This window comes from Otolemur garnettii, unplaced genomic scaffold (genome assembly GCF_000181295.1).
Source record: "Otolemur garnettii isolate 467f Iridium unplaced genomic scaffold, OtoGar3 scaffold00002, whole genome shotgun sequence".
In the NCBI taxonomy this organism is placed as follows: domain Eukaryota; kingdom Metazoa; phylum Chordata; class Mammalia; order Primates; family Galagidae; genus Otolemur; species Otolemur garnettii.
This window is the reverse complement of record NW_003852397.1, coordinates 22,081,179-22,097,795: the sequence shown is the minus strand read 5'-3', so window position 1 is coordinate 22,097,795 and position 16,617 is coordinate 22,081,179. Positions and strand designations below refer to the sequence as shown.

At 38.0% G+C, this 16,617-nt stretch overlaps 1 protein-coding gene across 1 annotated transcript in view; it reads left to right on the top strand.

The window, feature by feature from the left end:
- The window catches only part of KIAA0408 (KIAA0408 ortholog), a 33,771-nt gene extending 17,446 nt beyond the window's left edge, over positions 1-16,325 (top strand). The window contains exons 2-6 of the mRNA XM_012805147.2: positions 3,211-3,441; positions 7,682-8,044; positions 8,134-8,213; positions 12,232-13,561; positions 15,722-16,325. Of these exons, the coding sequence (XP_012660601.1) occupies positions 3,307-3,441; positions 7,682-8,044; positions 8,134-8,213; positions 12,232-13,561; positions 15,722-15,895 (2,082 nt within the window). The 5' untranslated portion in view covers positions 3,211-3,306 and the 3' untranslated portion in view covers positions 15,896-16,325. The remainder of the gene's footprint in view (positions 1-3,210; positions 3,442-7,681; positions 8,045-8,133; positions 8,214-12,231; positions 13,562-15,721) is intronic.
- The last annotated feature ends 292 nt before the right edge of the window (positions 16,326-16,617 follow it).

Below are 16,617 nucleotides of genomic sequence, written 5' to 3'. Positions count from 1 at the left end.
AGTCTCCCCCCTTTTTTTATTTTTGGAAGAGGAAGCAATATATTTAGCCATATTACATTTGGTATTTGTCCTTATGACAAGACAGAGATGATAGGAAAGCTAACTAAATCCTCCCATAAAAATTGGCACAGATACTGCTTTATGGAAATTTTTTTGCGATGGTTTGTTTTTGATCCATAACTATTACATTTCCTGGCGTTAGAAATTGCTCTGGCCCTAGAAAGGGGAACTGTAGATTGGCCCTTCTCCATATTAAGTGATGAGTTTGGCTCTTTGCAAATAAGTGCAAGGCTAGTCTGTTTCAGGAGCATTACCTGAGTTCAGATAATAGTTGTTACCATGAGCAAGACTGATTCAGAATATTCCTAGATGATCTACTGGTAGGTTAAAAGAAAGGGGGTCAGAGGGGCTGGCACCTTTTCAACTGTGATATGGAAATAGTTTAAGAAGAGTTAGTAATAGAAAGAAAAAAATGGAACTATTACATAATTGTAGGAAAAACTGTATGATTATGATTTCTGAACATTTTCAGTATTTAAAAACAATTCTGATAAAATGAGGAACATCATAGCACCTCTTTTCCAAGTAGCTTGAAATTAGTCTGCTCCCCTTTGATAGCTTCTACGGTTAAAGCTGCAACTCTCTCCTGTTATTTCAAATCACTCCACTTTTCCTAAGTTCCAGTGATGAATACCTTCTAGTCAGCCAGGCAGTTTCAGCACATAGTTAATTATACAGAGTTTGAAAGCCGTCTCCAATCTCTGGATAAAGCACTGTCTACATTTCCTGTGAGAAGTTGCTAGCTGAACCTAAAAGATTTACTGGGTAATCATGATCACTGAAAATGGAAAGGAGGTTAGAAATAGAGCTCAGTAGATAAAATGTGACGTGAAAGCATATTTAATAGCTAGGTCCAAAGTTACTTTTTTTTATTTTTTGGAGACAGTTTCACTATGTCACCCTCAGGAGAGTGCTGTGCCTCAGCTCACAGCAGACTCAAATTCCTGAGCTTAAGCAATTCTTTTGCCTCAACCTCCCAAGTAGCTGGGATTACAGGCGCCTGCCACAACGCCTGGCTATTTTTTTTGTTGTTGCAGTTGTCATTGTTGTTTAACTGGCTTTGCTGGATTCCAACCTGCCAGCCTTGGTGTATGTGGCCAGCAGCCTACCCACTGAGCTACAGGTGCCCAGCCTGAAGTTACATATTTTTCTTGATCAAATTAACCATAATACAGGGTGTCCCAAAAGTCAACTGTAAAGTTTCCACACATAGGGAAAATGGGAAGTTATAGCTCAGTGTCCTTTTTTATAAAGTATTTATTACAAAATGAGTTGACAAAGGAGTGCCCAACACATAGAGAATATTTGGTAAATATTTAGTAAATTTTTAGAATGAGTTTTTTTGTAAATAAAGGTACATGTAGGTCCCATTTTCCAGATATATGGCAATTTTGTGGGCAACATTTGGTATGCCCTGGAGTACTAGTGCCAAAGAAACAGGAAAAAATCATCCGTGTATTTAGCAAATAGTCTGAGAGAAGAATAACAACATATAACCCAATGTTACTAACGTGTTTTTGAAGGTGAAGCTCTGTTTAGAGATAACATTTTTTATTCTCATTAGTCTGTTACAATTCACTGATAGATTGCAGCTCAAAAAATATGCATACATTCTAAACTGATTACCACTCAGATATGTATGTTCAGTGTAGTGTGACAAGTAGGATATAGTAGCCTGCACCTGTATCCTCAGTACTTTGGGAGGCCAAGGTGGGAGGATGGCTTGAAGCCAGGAGTTTGAGACCAGCTTGGGCAACGTAGTGAGACCTCATCTCTAATAAACAATAAAAGTCAAAGTCTGACAAAAATTAAGTTAGTCTTAGATTTGTATTTGGGATATGAAATATGCAGATGTCCTCTGTGAGCGCAAAACTGGTGCTTGCTGCCTGGGTATATGGGTTTAATTCTATGATGGCAGCATCCATGAGGCTATTGACTGTGGGGAACTTTGTCCATGACTAGCATAAGCTGCCACTGTTAAGTTCTACCATTTTGGTAATGGACTAATAAATTAAAGAGTTAGACTTCTAATAGCCATAATTATCTTAAATAGAGTTTCAAACATTTTAAACATGCTTTTTGACCCATTTAAAAGGGTATATAGCTTTATTAATAAAAACTAGTTTCAATTGAAGTCAAAGCAAAATTTTGTAAAGCAAAATACAGGAATATTTCTTAATTTTCTCAATCTACTTTATATTCAATATGCTGTTTACTCTTATAATAATTTCGTGAATATCCCCCATTTTAATGTAAATAAACTAAGCCTCAGGCATGTGAGATGACATAGAAGAGTTGTAGATCTGGTATTTTGCATCTTCAACCCTAAATATACATCCCCCGAATGCTAGAAATCTAATTATTTCATATTTCAGCCATTACTTAATATAGGAGAATATTCCCTGCCAACTAAGCAAAATGTTTTCTTCAACTTTCTGTGTTCAGAATCCTAGAGACTTTACAGTAGATAGTTTATTCGAAGGGAAAGAGAGAAAGGATACATTCCAGCATGTCTCATGGGATAGTTTTGATGCTGTTAGATTTTATTTGATACGTAAAGTATGCATATACCTTTTATAAGTGAGGTGAGTTTCTTGCTGATATGTAAGTCCCAAGTCGACTACCAGCTTCAGGGTCTTAAGTGATGCAGTAATTTGGCCTGGGCTTGATTTCTGAATATAGAATGGAGAATATAGTCCCGCACTGACTCGAGACTTTAAGTCATGGAAATACACGTTTACAATCAAGTTGTACCAGAACAGAAAGGGTAGTTCTATTGCAGCAGAATCTGCTACCGTTTTATACATGCGATGATAGAGTTGAATTTCATACTTCTGCTCTTGGATATTCATGAAAAACTCTATTTTTAGGTAAAGCGGTTAAAGAAATACTTCTATCTCACATGTACATTCAACCGTCTTGTCCACTGTAATTTTGCTGGCTTGTGGCAGAAAGGGGAAAAAATAATGTTAGACAATACTTAATATTTTAGTGCCTGTGTTAGTTTCCTCTTCCTAGGAAGATTATTGTAATCTGTTCTTTGAAGTCCAGTTTTCCTATCCTTTGCTTATGTCAGTGGCTCTTTAACAAAATGATAAAGTATATTTCTGGAAATCACATGGATTTGGAACTCTCTTTTGTTATGTTTAGGCTTTACTTTAAAGGCAACTCCAGGCTTCCAAGAAACAGTGAAGAGGAGGCAGAGAGGAGCAGAGACGCTTCCTCGCTGACGCTTACACTGTTGCCATGGACCTACATAAGCAGTGGGAGAACACAGAGACTGACTGGCACAAGGAGAAGATGGAATTACTGGACCAGTTTGATAATGAAAGGAAGGAATGGGAGAGTCAGTGGAAGATCATGCAGAAGAAAATAGAAGAGGTACAAGCTGATTTGTTTCAAATGTACTGTACACTTCAAGCTGAGAATCCTGTGGACGTTTGCTTTGTATTGGACTCTGTTTTCCTTATTCCACCTAAGAGGTGCATGCCTCAGCGACACTTACTAGACCAAAAATAGCATGCTCTTCTTACCCAGTGGTACTTTAAAAACTAGTTTATAGCCTTGCATAACAATTAAAAACCTGAAATATCAGTCTAAAATATATCAATTTATTATTTTTGGCTCGAAGGCCTTGGTTTCCAAAGCGAGGCAGGTATTCAGCATGAGTTTTCAAATACCAGGTCCTGAGGGTAAAATGCAAGGAAGACATAATTGTTGAGACGTATATTGGCAAAACTACCATTGGGCGTTAGAATATAGACGATGATTAGACTATATCTTCTCTGAGATGCTATGTAAATAATGTCTATGTAAAGGAAGTTCTAGATAAGTCTGCAGTATAATCAAAAGGAGTATTGTACGTCAAACAGAAAGGGGTGGCAGGCATGAGCTGTTTTCTGGCCTGGTGTGCCACAGTTATTGGCACATTTGTTAGGAAAGGGGTTATGAAAAATTACATGTCAGAACTCTGATGCAAATAGTCATTTTATTCCCATTAGTTGTCCGACGGCGGTTAGGCCTGGAACACTTCCTTCAAGCATTTGCTTTGGCAAATATTCAACCAGTACAATTGCAAATTCTTTATTCTTTTCTTGCTTTCTTCTGGTAATGGCCATAGTACTAACTGATAATGGTCAGTCTATGCACATTACCAAAAGTGGTTATTTTAAGGCTCCTTGGTTTTTATTTGCAGGCAAAGTAAGTGCTTTATGTTTATGATGCAAACATTTTTCTCTTTAACAGCCATGTAATAGGTGAGAGTAAAATACAAATTGGCCTGGTGAGAGAAGAAATAAAAGTAGGGTCATCAAGCCTTTTCTCTAAAATAGAGCTGAGTAGGCAGCTTGTAGCGTATAGTTAAAGATTGAAAGGAGGGTGGTGCCTGTAGCTCAAAGGAGCAGGGTGCCAGCCTCATATACTGGAGGTGGTGGATTCGAACCCGGCCCGGCCAAAAACTGCAAAAAAAAAAAAAAAAAAAGATTGAAAGGAGAATCTACTTCTCCTTCTTCTGCAGTTCGGGAAATTCCCTTAATTCTCCTACCCAGAGACTCAGACTGGGTTGACAAAGAGAAGCATAGGTCAAATCAGAATCCAGAACTCCAGTTTAATCAGAAACTGATCTATAATTGTGGTTTCTTGCCTGCCAAATGTTTGGGTGCTCCAGTTGGTAACAGTCTCACATATTTCTAGCATCTAAGCATAATAATTAAGGGATGCATGACTCATCGAGCCAATTGTTTAAGCCAGGGGTCCTCAAACTTTTTAAACAGGGGGCCAGTTCACTGCCCCTCAGACCGTTGGCGGGCTGGACTGTGGTCCCAGGATGAGTCAGCTGCTAAGTAGGACAGGCAACAGTAGCAAAAACACCTGGTGGGCTGGATAAATGTACTAGGCAGGCTGCCTGTGGCCCACAGGCTGTAGTTTGAGGACGCCTGGTTTAAGCCATAGCTAAAACTAACTATCCGGTTAAGTTTGTTATTGTGCAATAATTATTCTGACAACTGCGTAGTGTCTGTTCAAGGTAAATATTAGCCTTGTCAATTAATGAGCACTAAACATTCTTTAAACATAGGAGTATAGCTCATAGATATGCCATCCCTTTCTGTATCAGGGAAACAGAAGGGCCGTAATATTTTTCGTTCATCTTGGAGAGAAGTTGTGCCACTATTTGTTTTGCTGACTGTGCTGTACAGCTTCCTGGCTGGGAATACGTTTATACAATGTGCTTACCCAGAATGCCCATAGATGAGGCTCTTCCATGTCTGAATACCAGCACTGTGTTCCCCTTATCATATACCAAAACATGTATTAAAGGCACCTTCTTACGGGCTACAGAGCATGGAAAGGAAAACGAGGAAAGTACCTTCCCATGTCACAGATAATCAAGACAAATTTTTAGGCTAAAAGAAATGAGCACTTGGAAAAAGAATATCATGAGCATAATAGACTGTACTTCTTTAAATGTATCACTCAGTTCTGTGTACTAAATCAGATATAAATTATTAAGTCCTGTGCTAGAGAACTGTAGGTTCCCAGGTACATGAGCACTTTCCAGTGATAATAGCATCTCATACGAGGATACCGTGTTGGTTAGCAAATTGCTCATGACTCTCTGTTCAGCCACTACCCACTATCATTGCATTTGCTCTTGCACAACCAAGATATACATATTCATGTCATTTGAAATAACTGAATAATCCAGATAGAAATTCTGGACAAAGTTTACAGACATCTGAGATTTTGTTTTTCACACTGTAATCTTTCCTGCTTGTTCTCTTTTGATAGAATAGTCACATAACCATTGATAAGGGCTGAGTATGAGGTAACTCAGGTTCCCTTATGCAAAATAAATAGTTTTCCACCACCTAAATCCCCTAAAAGTTTAAGATGGCATAAAATTACATATTGGGTAAAGTATGTACCATGAAAATAGAAAGATGAGGTGAAGACAGGAGGAAGAAGTGTATGGGAAATCCAGCAGTGAATCCTTCTAATAGCTAACTCAGAAATTATCAGGTGCATACTTCTTAATATTCAGAAGACAAATCAAACCTGTTTCCTAGGAACAGCGCTTTCCCTCCGGGTTTTTAAACTAGAGAAATTGTGTTTTTATGCATGGCTTCCCCAAAAGAGGACAGTGTCACCAGCAGCATCCTTAGATTTAATATGTCACTTTTTAGTATTGTTTCTTATAATAATCCCTTGAGATCAGCCCAAATCACAATTCCCATATCAGTTCAGTCCAAATAATTTTACAGGACCTGAACAAATGATTCATGGCTGCAGATTGGTCCTATCCTGACTTTAAACAATAAATACAAGTAAGTGTATTAGTCCTAGGAAAACAAATGCCCCAGGTTAGTTTTCAGGCATCAACTATAAGTAGTGCTTCTCTCAAATGGGTTTTGGGTAAATACTAAGCAGAGGTAAATTGTTATAGCCTTGAATAATACATGTAGTACAGATAGTGATTGTGGCTCTCAAGTGTATAGTTGTTTGTTTAGTTGTTATCTGAAGGTTTCTTTTGAAATTTGACAAGCTTTTCCAAGACTTAAGCCTAAAAAGGCCCACGTCCTTCCTCTATTCACAGGCGAGCTGAGTGACACCTGCAGGTTTATCTAAGATCTCATCAAGGAATAATTGGGTCTACTTTAACACAGGCGAATAGATGATCAAAACCATAACGTTCTGTCATACCACAAAGGGAATTGTCACATATGTATTAATCTGGATGAGAAAATTTTTAGAATATCTATAGCCTTAGTATTAAAAAAGAAAAAAAAAAACCCTCAGTAATATCCAGGCTTCACCAATGTACCTGACCAAAGGTAACATTCTTTGATTGACAAAGGCAACAGAATGAATTGACTTAGTATATGAGATCAGTAACTTTAGAGTGTTAAATGTTGGCATACAAGTAGGCTCATATAGTGTAAAAGAATGACTTTAACGTGAAACTCCTGCTTCTCTCTGAAAGCAATTAGATACATAGCCAGTCATTGATTCAGATCATTCTAATCTTGTGACAGCACTTCCGTATCTGTGCGTATATAGTACAGTCATTTTATTTTTGAATGAGTTGATTTCTAATTAGAATGATAGAAGGTGGCATCCGTGCATCGCCCTCCTAAAAGTAGTCTTTTGGTTCATCAAAATCGTTCTTGTTAATCCATATTTTAGAAGCACTGTTTGGAAGAATAAGCATTATACCCAGGTGGAATATAGTAACATGGCAAAAAGAACTCAAAACAGTTTGCTTAGTATCAAGAATATTAACAGGCTTGGCGCCTGTAGCACAGTGGTTATGGTGCCAGCCACATACACTGAGGGGTGGCAGATTCGAACCCAGCCCAGGCCAGCTAAACAACAATGACAACTGCAACAAAAAATAGCTGGGCATTGTGGCAGGTGCCTGTAGTCCCAGCTACTTGAGAGGCTGAGGCAAGAGAATCGCTTAAACCAAAGAGTTTGAGGTTGCTGTGAGCTGTGATGCCAGGGCTCTCTACCCAGGGCAACATATTGAAACTCTGTCTCCAAAAAAAAATAAAAATAATAATAATTATATATATATATCTCAAAGTGAATTCAGAGGAAAAAATTTAATTTTGTTTTCTTACAGCTTTGCCAGGAAGTAAAGCTTCGGAGGAAGATCAATATGAATCAGCGTGCTAAGGGGATTGGTCTTGATCTTGAGAAGGCCACTGAAGACAAAAGGATGGTATCTTCTCCAGATTTTCCCAATTCAGGACAAAGTAACTTTGCAGGGATGAATCCCTGGGTTGGTCTGGGAAAAGAAAATAAAGCAGAGCAGAGCTTACTCAGTGAAGGAAATCAAACATGTAAGGAACTAAAGGTAACAAAAAAGTCAAAAGTAGAGTTTACGGATCCTTTGGCCACAGACAATCAAAAGGAATGTGAGGCCAGGCCTGGCATGAGGACTTCTGAGGAAGACAGCAAGAGCTGTTCTGGCGCCCTCAGCACAGTAAGTGAGATGTGATTAGCCTAGAACTCTTTTCTAAAGAAATGTTTACATTTCAAAGTGCTAACTTGCTATTGCTTATACATATAAAGGCTCTTGAAGAACTTGCCAAAGTTAGTGAAGAATTATGCAGCTTTCAAGAGGAAATTCGAAAGCGATCTAACCATAGAAGGTAGGCTGGTTATATAATGATGTTCTGATATTTTATGCCCAAGACTCAATTTATTTCTATACAATCAGTATCAATATCATGAAGGCATACATATTTTTTTGAAAAACATATTGTAACTATGTATACACACATGCCACAAAAAATTGCTGTTTCAGTTCAGAAACAGTAGATAATTCTAACAGTAATTTTTAAGCAAGTTAAAAAAATATATTTGGAATTCTCCACTAGGTGAATAAAAATGGAATAGTCTGGGACCAAAATCTATCTCCTTCTGGGGCAATGTGCCTCTCTCAGAAAGCTGCAACAATATATTCCCTTATTTTTCTTTAGCTCTTAGGAAGCCCAGAGAGAATTTTTGGGCTGACTTCAATAGAATTTTTTTTTTTAGAGACACTGTTTCACTATGTTGCCCTTGGTAGAGAGCTGTGGTGTCCCAGCTCACAGCAATCTCAAACTCTTGGGCTTAAGCATTTCTCTTGCCTCAGCCTCCCAAACAGGCACCCACCACAATGCCCAGCTACTTTTTTGTTGCAGTTGTCATTGTTGATTTTAGCTGGCCCTGGGCTGGGTTCAAACCTACCACTCTCAGTGTATGTGACCCACTCCCTACCCACTGAGCTACGGGTGCCACCCAATGGAACTTTTTAAAGCAAAAATGTTTTATACCTGTTTATCAACTTACCCATTTACTTTTTGTTTACTATTTTCTGTTGATGAGTACTTAAGATATGTCACATAATATATAATCTTTTATACGTTGAAGATAAGTTGAATATAGATGATTTATATTTATCAATATGAGTAAATTTGATTTGTGATCGTTGCTTTATTTAGGTTTTTACTTTAAAACTCAGAACTTGACAGTTTTCTTTTACAAGTCACAATCTGGTATACAGCCCTTTTGTCACCCCCCAACCTTTAGAACAAGGTTCAAAGTCTTTAATATGTAACTCAAACTCATGATGTTTTGACATGAGCTATTATTTCTCTCTCATTTTTCCTCCTGTCCCCCACTCTGCTTTATAACTCATCTGTACCTATTGTCCCACATAGGGTCTGTGGCCTGGTAGGAACCAGGCTGAACAGCAGGAGGTGAGTGGCAGGCAAGTGAGCAGAGCTCCGTCTGCATTTACAGCCGCTCTGCGTTCCTGCATCACTGCCTGAGCTCTGCCTCCCATCAGATCAACAGTGGCATTCGATTCCCATAGGAGTGCAAACCCTACCATAAAACATGCATGTGAGGGATCTGGGTTATGCTGGCCTAGTGAGAATCTAATGCCAGATGATCTTAGGGGAGATGTAATGCAAAAGAATCACCCCCAAACCATCCCCTCTGCCGCCAGTCCCTGGAAAAATGGTCTTCCTCAAAACTGATCCCTGGTGCTAAAAGGTTAGGGACTGCTGATGTATACCAAAGTTAGAGCAAGATTCAAACTTTTAATGTATAATCCATATGATGACTTGACATGACCCAATGTTTTTCTCTCGTCTTTCATTATGCTCCCTGTTCTGCTTTATGATCCATCTGTACGGAAGTACTTGCTATCCCTGGCAGAGACACATGATTTTTATCACAAGCGATAAAAATTTTTTTATCGCTTGAGATAAAAAATTTACTTCGCCTATTTGCCCTTTGCTCAATTGTACTTTACTTTGCCTGTTTGCACCTTGTTCAATTTGTCCAAAAAACAAAACAAACAAACAAACAAAACAGCTTACTTTTCCTTCAAGTCCAAGTGAAACCTTCCATTTGGAAGTACTCACGTCTCATGGCACTTTCATTCAGATTTCTCTATCTCACTACTGAAAATATTATTTCGCATTCAGAGGGAGAAAGTTGATCTCCCATCACATAATGAATAGGAATTCAGTAGGCAGAGAGGATGTAGGGAAATGGCAAGGAAAAGCTACAAAAATGCACCAACCCAGAAGAGTACAGGTCTAATCTGAGTATAGGTGAAGTCTCAGGTAACAGAGAAAATAGAACACAAATTTGGAAAGATGGTTTGGCTCCGAGTCTATAGGGCCTTGAATGTAATACTACCATTAATGCCAAAGTATGACTTGAAGTTTTCAACTAGGAGATGTACGTAAAAATGATGTTTGAGTAAATCGTGACTCCTTTTCCTGTAGCAGAAACCTATTGCTTAAACTACCATGTTTCCCCCAAAATAAAACACTGTCTTATATTTATTTTTTCTCAAGAAGACACACTAGGGCTTATTTTCAGGGGATGTCTTATTTTTATTAAGTATAATACAAGAATCTACATTTATTCAAATACAGTGAAGTCATCTTCTTCTGGAACCTGACAGGGGGAGCCAACCTTGTTGGTGGGGCTGGTGCTAGTGATGCGTGAATTCCTTTCCCCTAAGCTGTTCGTAAGTGTGCAATAGGATACCTGCGACCAGGGTTACCACACATGCACCCGCGCAAGTACGAACGGCTTGGAGAAAGGAGCTGTGGCAGATGAAAGGTATTCCGGTCTTCCTTACTGCTCCACACCAAAATGCTGGGCATGGCTAGGTCTTATTATCAGGGTAGGGCTTATATTTTGGGTAGGTCTTATTTTCGGGGAAACACGGTATGGTTCTTTTCTTTTTTATTCACTGTTATTTTATAATAGAACTTCTTCAGAGAGTAATAATACTTATTTTCCCAAAATGATATTTTCCTTACAATTGATGTGATGTGGGGGTCTGGTCCCCTCTACCTTTGCCCAGATCTGCACTGAGAGCAGCCAATGTGAGAAAAGATTCAGACTCAGTTATCCCAGGTGACATAACTGATGGGAGCCCGTGAGAGTCATACACTATCACTGGTAGCATCCAGAAAGTACAGCTAGCAAGTACAGCCTTGATCCCCTCACCCTAAGGTCTCTTTCTAGAGTCAAAAACCATAAATCATGTTGACAACATAAAACAGAAAGTTAATTTTAGTTATTAGTTATTCAAAGTAAGGTGCCCCAAGCAGTCATTTCCAGTAAAAGAGGGAAACAACAGAGGAAATCAAGTAAACACATCATGTGATTATTATAAATTTCGGGGTAAACTTTTACTTTCCTAACTTGCTTCCCTGATTTTTATCTTATACCTGGAGGAGGACTCAGCTGATAGTGATCTTTGCTAAGCCTCAAGATGTCAATCAAGCCATCTGTAGCACCTGGAAGGCCAGAAGCCTGGACTCTGGTCAGACAGGATCTCTGGACTGCTAGTCCTGAGTCCCCGGGGCCGGACGCCCTGTGCTCTGAGTCACTTGGACTCTGGTCAGACAAGTTCTCCAGGAATGCCTGGCCTAAACTACACTGCAAACCTGACTCCTACAATGTGAAGCATCTTTGAAGGCTTCAACAAAGCCAGATTTTAAAGGGGATTTGAATGTTTTCTTGAGCTCTTTGGTTTTAGGGTTTTAAAAAAATTATTATGGGTACTTAATAGTTGCATATATTTTTAGGGGACATGTGATATTTATATATAGCATACATTGTATAATAATCAAATAAAGTATTTCAGGTACCCATTACCTCAAGCATAGGTACTCATCATTTTTTTGTTTTTGTTGTTGAGACAGGGTTTCACATTGTCACCCAACCTGGAGTGCAGTGGTCTCATCATAGCTCACTACAGCCTCAAATTTCCAAGCTCAATCAATCCTCCTGCCTCAGCCTTATGAGTAGCTGGGACAACGGGCTAATGCTATCACACCTGGCTGAGTTTTCTGTTTTTAGGAGAGTTGAGATTGCACTTTTGCTCAGGTTGGTCTGGAACTGCTGGCCTCAAGCAAGCCTCCCACTTCAGCCTCCCTAAGTGCTAGGATTACAGGCATTATGCCTGGCCTATATTTATCATTTTTTATGTTGGAAACATTCCAATTCTACTCTTTTAGTTGTAAAATATACAGTAACTTCTTTTTGACTATAGTCACCTTGTTTTTATATCTTGTTTGTTTTATTTCACTGTATTTTTGAGAGCTTATCCTAAATAAACTTATAACTAATACAGCATATTTTATTGTTTAGGATGAAGTCAGATTCTTTTCTCCAGGAAATGCCAAATGTAATTAATATGCCTCATGGGGACCACATTATCAACAATGGCCGATGTATTCTTCCAGTTAATTCAGCAAAAGAAAAACAAAAAAATAGGAAGAATCTGAGCTGTGCCAATGTGCCCCAAAGCAATCCTATGAAAAAATATGGAATTGAAACAATTGATTTGCAAAGAAATGAAACTCCACCAGTTCCTCCTCCAAGAAGCACCTCTCGAAATTTTCCCAGCTCAGATTCTGAACAAGCCTATGAAAGGTTGAAGGAAAGTTTCAAACACAATAACTGGTTGGCCCATGAGGGTCTAAGTGAAAGGACCTGCAATCCTCACTTCCTTTTGAGGCAGCATGAGATGTCTACGTTGTGTCCCAAAGAAGAGAAGACTTTGAAAGATGATACTGTGTTTTCTTCTTTGGCACCAGAAATCAAAATAGATAGCAAGCCTCCAAATAAAGATGTTGGACTTAGCATGTGGTCATACGACATTGGGATAGGTGCAAAAAAGAGCCCCTCTACTGTATGGTTTCAGAAAACTTGCTCTACTCCCAATAAGTCAAAATACGAAATGGTGATCCCAGATCACCCTGCTAAATCTCATCCTGATCTTCATGTAAATAATGACCGCAGCTCCTCGGGGTCACGGAACAGTAACCCACTTAGGAGTTTTAGTTATGGCCTTGAAAGAACTATAAGGAATGAAAAGCTGGCAGCAAAGACTGATGAATTTAACAGAACTGTATTTAGAACGGATAGAAATTGTCATGCCATACAGCAAAGTCAAAGCTACTCGAAATCATCTGAGGATCTTAAGCCCTACGATACCTCGTCTACTCATCCGGGTAACATATCAGAAAATGACAATGTGTCTGGTATTTGGAAAGCCAGTGCCCACCTGCCTGTGCCCATGGAAAATGTGCCTGATAATCTTACCAAGAAATCCACAACAGGACTAGGCAGACAAATGCAGGGACACAGAAGTCCTCGCAGTTATCGGAATATGCTCCACGAGCATGAGTGGAGACCAAGTAATCTGTCTGGTCGACCCAGGTCTGCTGATCCCAGGTCAAATTATGGTGTTGTGGAAAAGCTGCTGAAAACCTATGAGACGTCAATGGGATCTGCATTGCAAAACCCCAGCTGCTTCCGGGATAATGGGACCAAATGTAATTTTGATGTCAGTGCTGGTACCTCATTAAGTCAGCATTTAGAAATGCTCCAAATGGAACAAGAATTTCAGCAAAAGACAGCTACGTGTGGGGGACAGCAAGTGAAGCAAGGACTAGATCGGAAAACGGTAACAGAGGTGAGAAAGCAAGCAACATAGTCTGGTAGAAATGCCTCCATGCTCAGGCCAACCTGTTGCCCATTTGTATAAGTAGGTTGTAGACATACATTTGGGTCTGTTCTTAGCTGCTTGACCCTCTGTTTTTAAATAGATAAAACTCAACAGGAACTTCTAAGGGATGGGTCTTAAGACTGGGAATAGTATATTAGTGTATTTATAACTTTAAAGATTCTGAAATGGGATAACATAAATGTCAGAGGTGGATTTCAACCTTGAGAAGGTCAAGTGTTTGTTTTTCTCTCTTGAAAAAATATTCAGAATGGATTTTGGTTGGAATTTTATTCTTTTAAAGGTTTACTTTTTTAAAGCATGTGGAAAATAATTTTAAAGTAATTTTTACTTTTCAGTTAAGGACTATGATCGGTTCCGTTATTCTCAGCATTTGGTTCACGTTCTTTCTCTGAGGATCAGTCACTTTAATGTTGAATGTGGGTAAAACACATCATTTAAAACAGTGCCTGATGGGGTTCTTTCATCTGTGGAACTAAAAGCATATAAAAATATATTATATATACTCATGGCATGGAAAATGGAAAAAAATTAAATATTTAAATAAGCTGCTATCTTTTGTTTCTTTCCATTTTAAAAGTGTATAATCGTCATTAGTTATAGGAGAAAAAGAGGTCAGAGAAATATCTATAATGAAGAGGTATATAACAGGCCCTTTTATGCATATAATTATTAAGAACATACAAAAAGTTATGAGGTGGCATATTGTTATTATTGGCCAATGCTTCAAAGATTCTAGTCTTACAGAATGCTGTGTGCCTGCAGCATGATTTTAAGCTATGCAGGCTGACTCCTTTTCATATAAAAAATTAATATATGGATTTCAAATCCTGCAAAAATATCAGTTTTATCCATTTTATCAGAAACCTTGCCTGTTTCTGATAAAAGTAGAAGATACAAATAATTATTCAGTGTTTGTATTTCTCTGCTTAAAAAACTAAAAGCTTAAAAGCTGAGCTCATAAATGTAAGGACATCCTATAATTAGAGATCAGAAATGGAAACATGTACACAGTAAACCTAAACTCTCCGTAACTAATAAGAAATAATACTAAATATTTCCCCTTTTTGCATGGATTGGACATTTGGGAGTAGGATCCTATACTTTAGATTCTTACTTTTGTTTTGTTTTTGTGACAAATGCTAAACAATAACTCTCCAAAGAGAGAAAAAAAAAAATGTGAGTTATTGTCAGGTCATGACTGAAACGGCAGAAATAGAGGCGATCTTCACTGCCCATCTCAGATGAAAGAGCAGAGACATGGTTAAAAAGCTCAGTAAGAATCCTGTGTATGAAATGTGTCATGAGAGCGTTTGTATTTTTTTAATTGTAAAGATAAAAAAATGCTTTTCTTCCATTGAAATAAGTAAAAAGAAGGAAGGAAATAAAAGGAAGAAAAGGAATAGGTTTGCACTCATCTGACCATACCTTGTAGAGACTGCAACTGTTTGTTAGCAATTAGAATGAAGTTGCATTTAAAAGTATTTTAATGATGATTTTTAAATTTTTGAGAAAGAATGTAGTGAAAAAATAGCATCAGATAAATAATTCAATGTTGTGCATTTTGCTGATGAACTCTAAAGTATCAATAATCTAACATAGATGATTTCTTCCATAAATTATCTTTTTATTTTTAAAACACTAAAACATCCTAACATCTCACTTAAGAAAGATCTGTAGTGGGTGGCGCCTGTGGCTCAAAAGGGTGTAGGGTGCCGGCCCCATGTGCCGGAAGTGGCAGGTTCAAACGCCACCCCCGCCAAAAAATGCAAAAAAAAAAAAGAAAGATCTATAGTTCTATCATATCAAAATTATTTGCCTCTAGTTTTTTTGAATACTGTGCTGATAATTAGTTCTGCAAAGGGATCAGTTATATTAAACTTTATCAGTATGTGGAGAGCTATAAGATTATCAAGTGCCATATTCCAAATTCAATTAAAATCAAATTGTTTGGAATAAAACATTTAAAACCACAAATATTAGACAATACCTTCTTTAGTTTTCCATGCCTGGTTTTGCTTTTAAATATGCTAATATGTTGGGATCTATAATATATTAAGCTGATTGCTGGTGCCTGTATAGTAAGAGAGGTTTTCATTTGTGTCCTAGGAATCCATGATAGCGAAAACTTCACATGGAAAAGGATTTTCCCGGCCTGCTAGACCAGCAAATCGGCGTCTCCCATCCAGATGGGCACCTAGATCTCCATCAGCACCCCCAGCCTTGCGGAGGACTGCCCACGGCCAAACCATTTCTCTACGATCCGAAGCATCAATAAACTAAGTCTCTGGCCTGGATTGTTAGATTACAAAAGATCTAGTCCTGATTGTCAAATGGAGCATTCTGAGTGTTCACAGCCAGTCCTGTTCTCTTCTCTGTCTTTCAAGACCACTGGGACAAGCAACTTAATTCTTAACTTTCCATCAGTCTTCAGTGTTTTTAATCTACGGAATAATTACTTTCCTGTATTTTGATTTCTTAGATCAGAATTTTTTAATACCATCCTCATTTAATTTTCCAATATGATTTAAGTTGACACAATGTACAATATTGTATATTCTGACTTTCTTGCAAGTGGCAGAAAGCAAGGTTATGTGCATGGCCATGTGTTTGTAGGTGCATGTGTTGAAATCAGAAGTATCCTAGTGTGTATTTAGATAAGAAAAACTTATGTGCTAGTGTTGAATTTGAAATTATAACATGTATACCTATATATTCTTTGTGTTTATTTGAAAGTTTTGAAAATATATAGTACTATTTATATTTTATATACCTTTGAATAGGTATCCACCTAAGCAATTGAGGTACATAGGTTAATTAGCCACTTCCTCGACCCCCAGCTACATGGAAAAATAAGAATTATACACATATCTAACATCGGTAGAGTTCTAAATACAATTCATAAATAGTTTCTTAACCCATATAAGGATAAACTAATACCATCAATCTCCTTGTTTATTCTTTTTTAAATTGAAGTGTCACAAGTTTAACAGATCAGCCTTCTA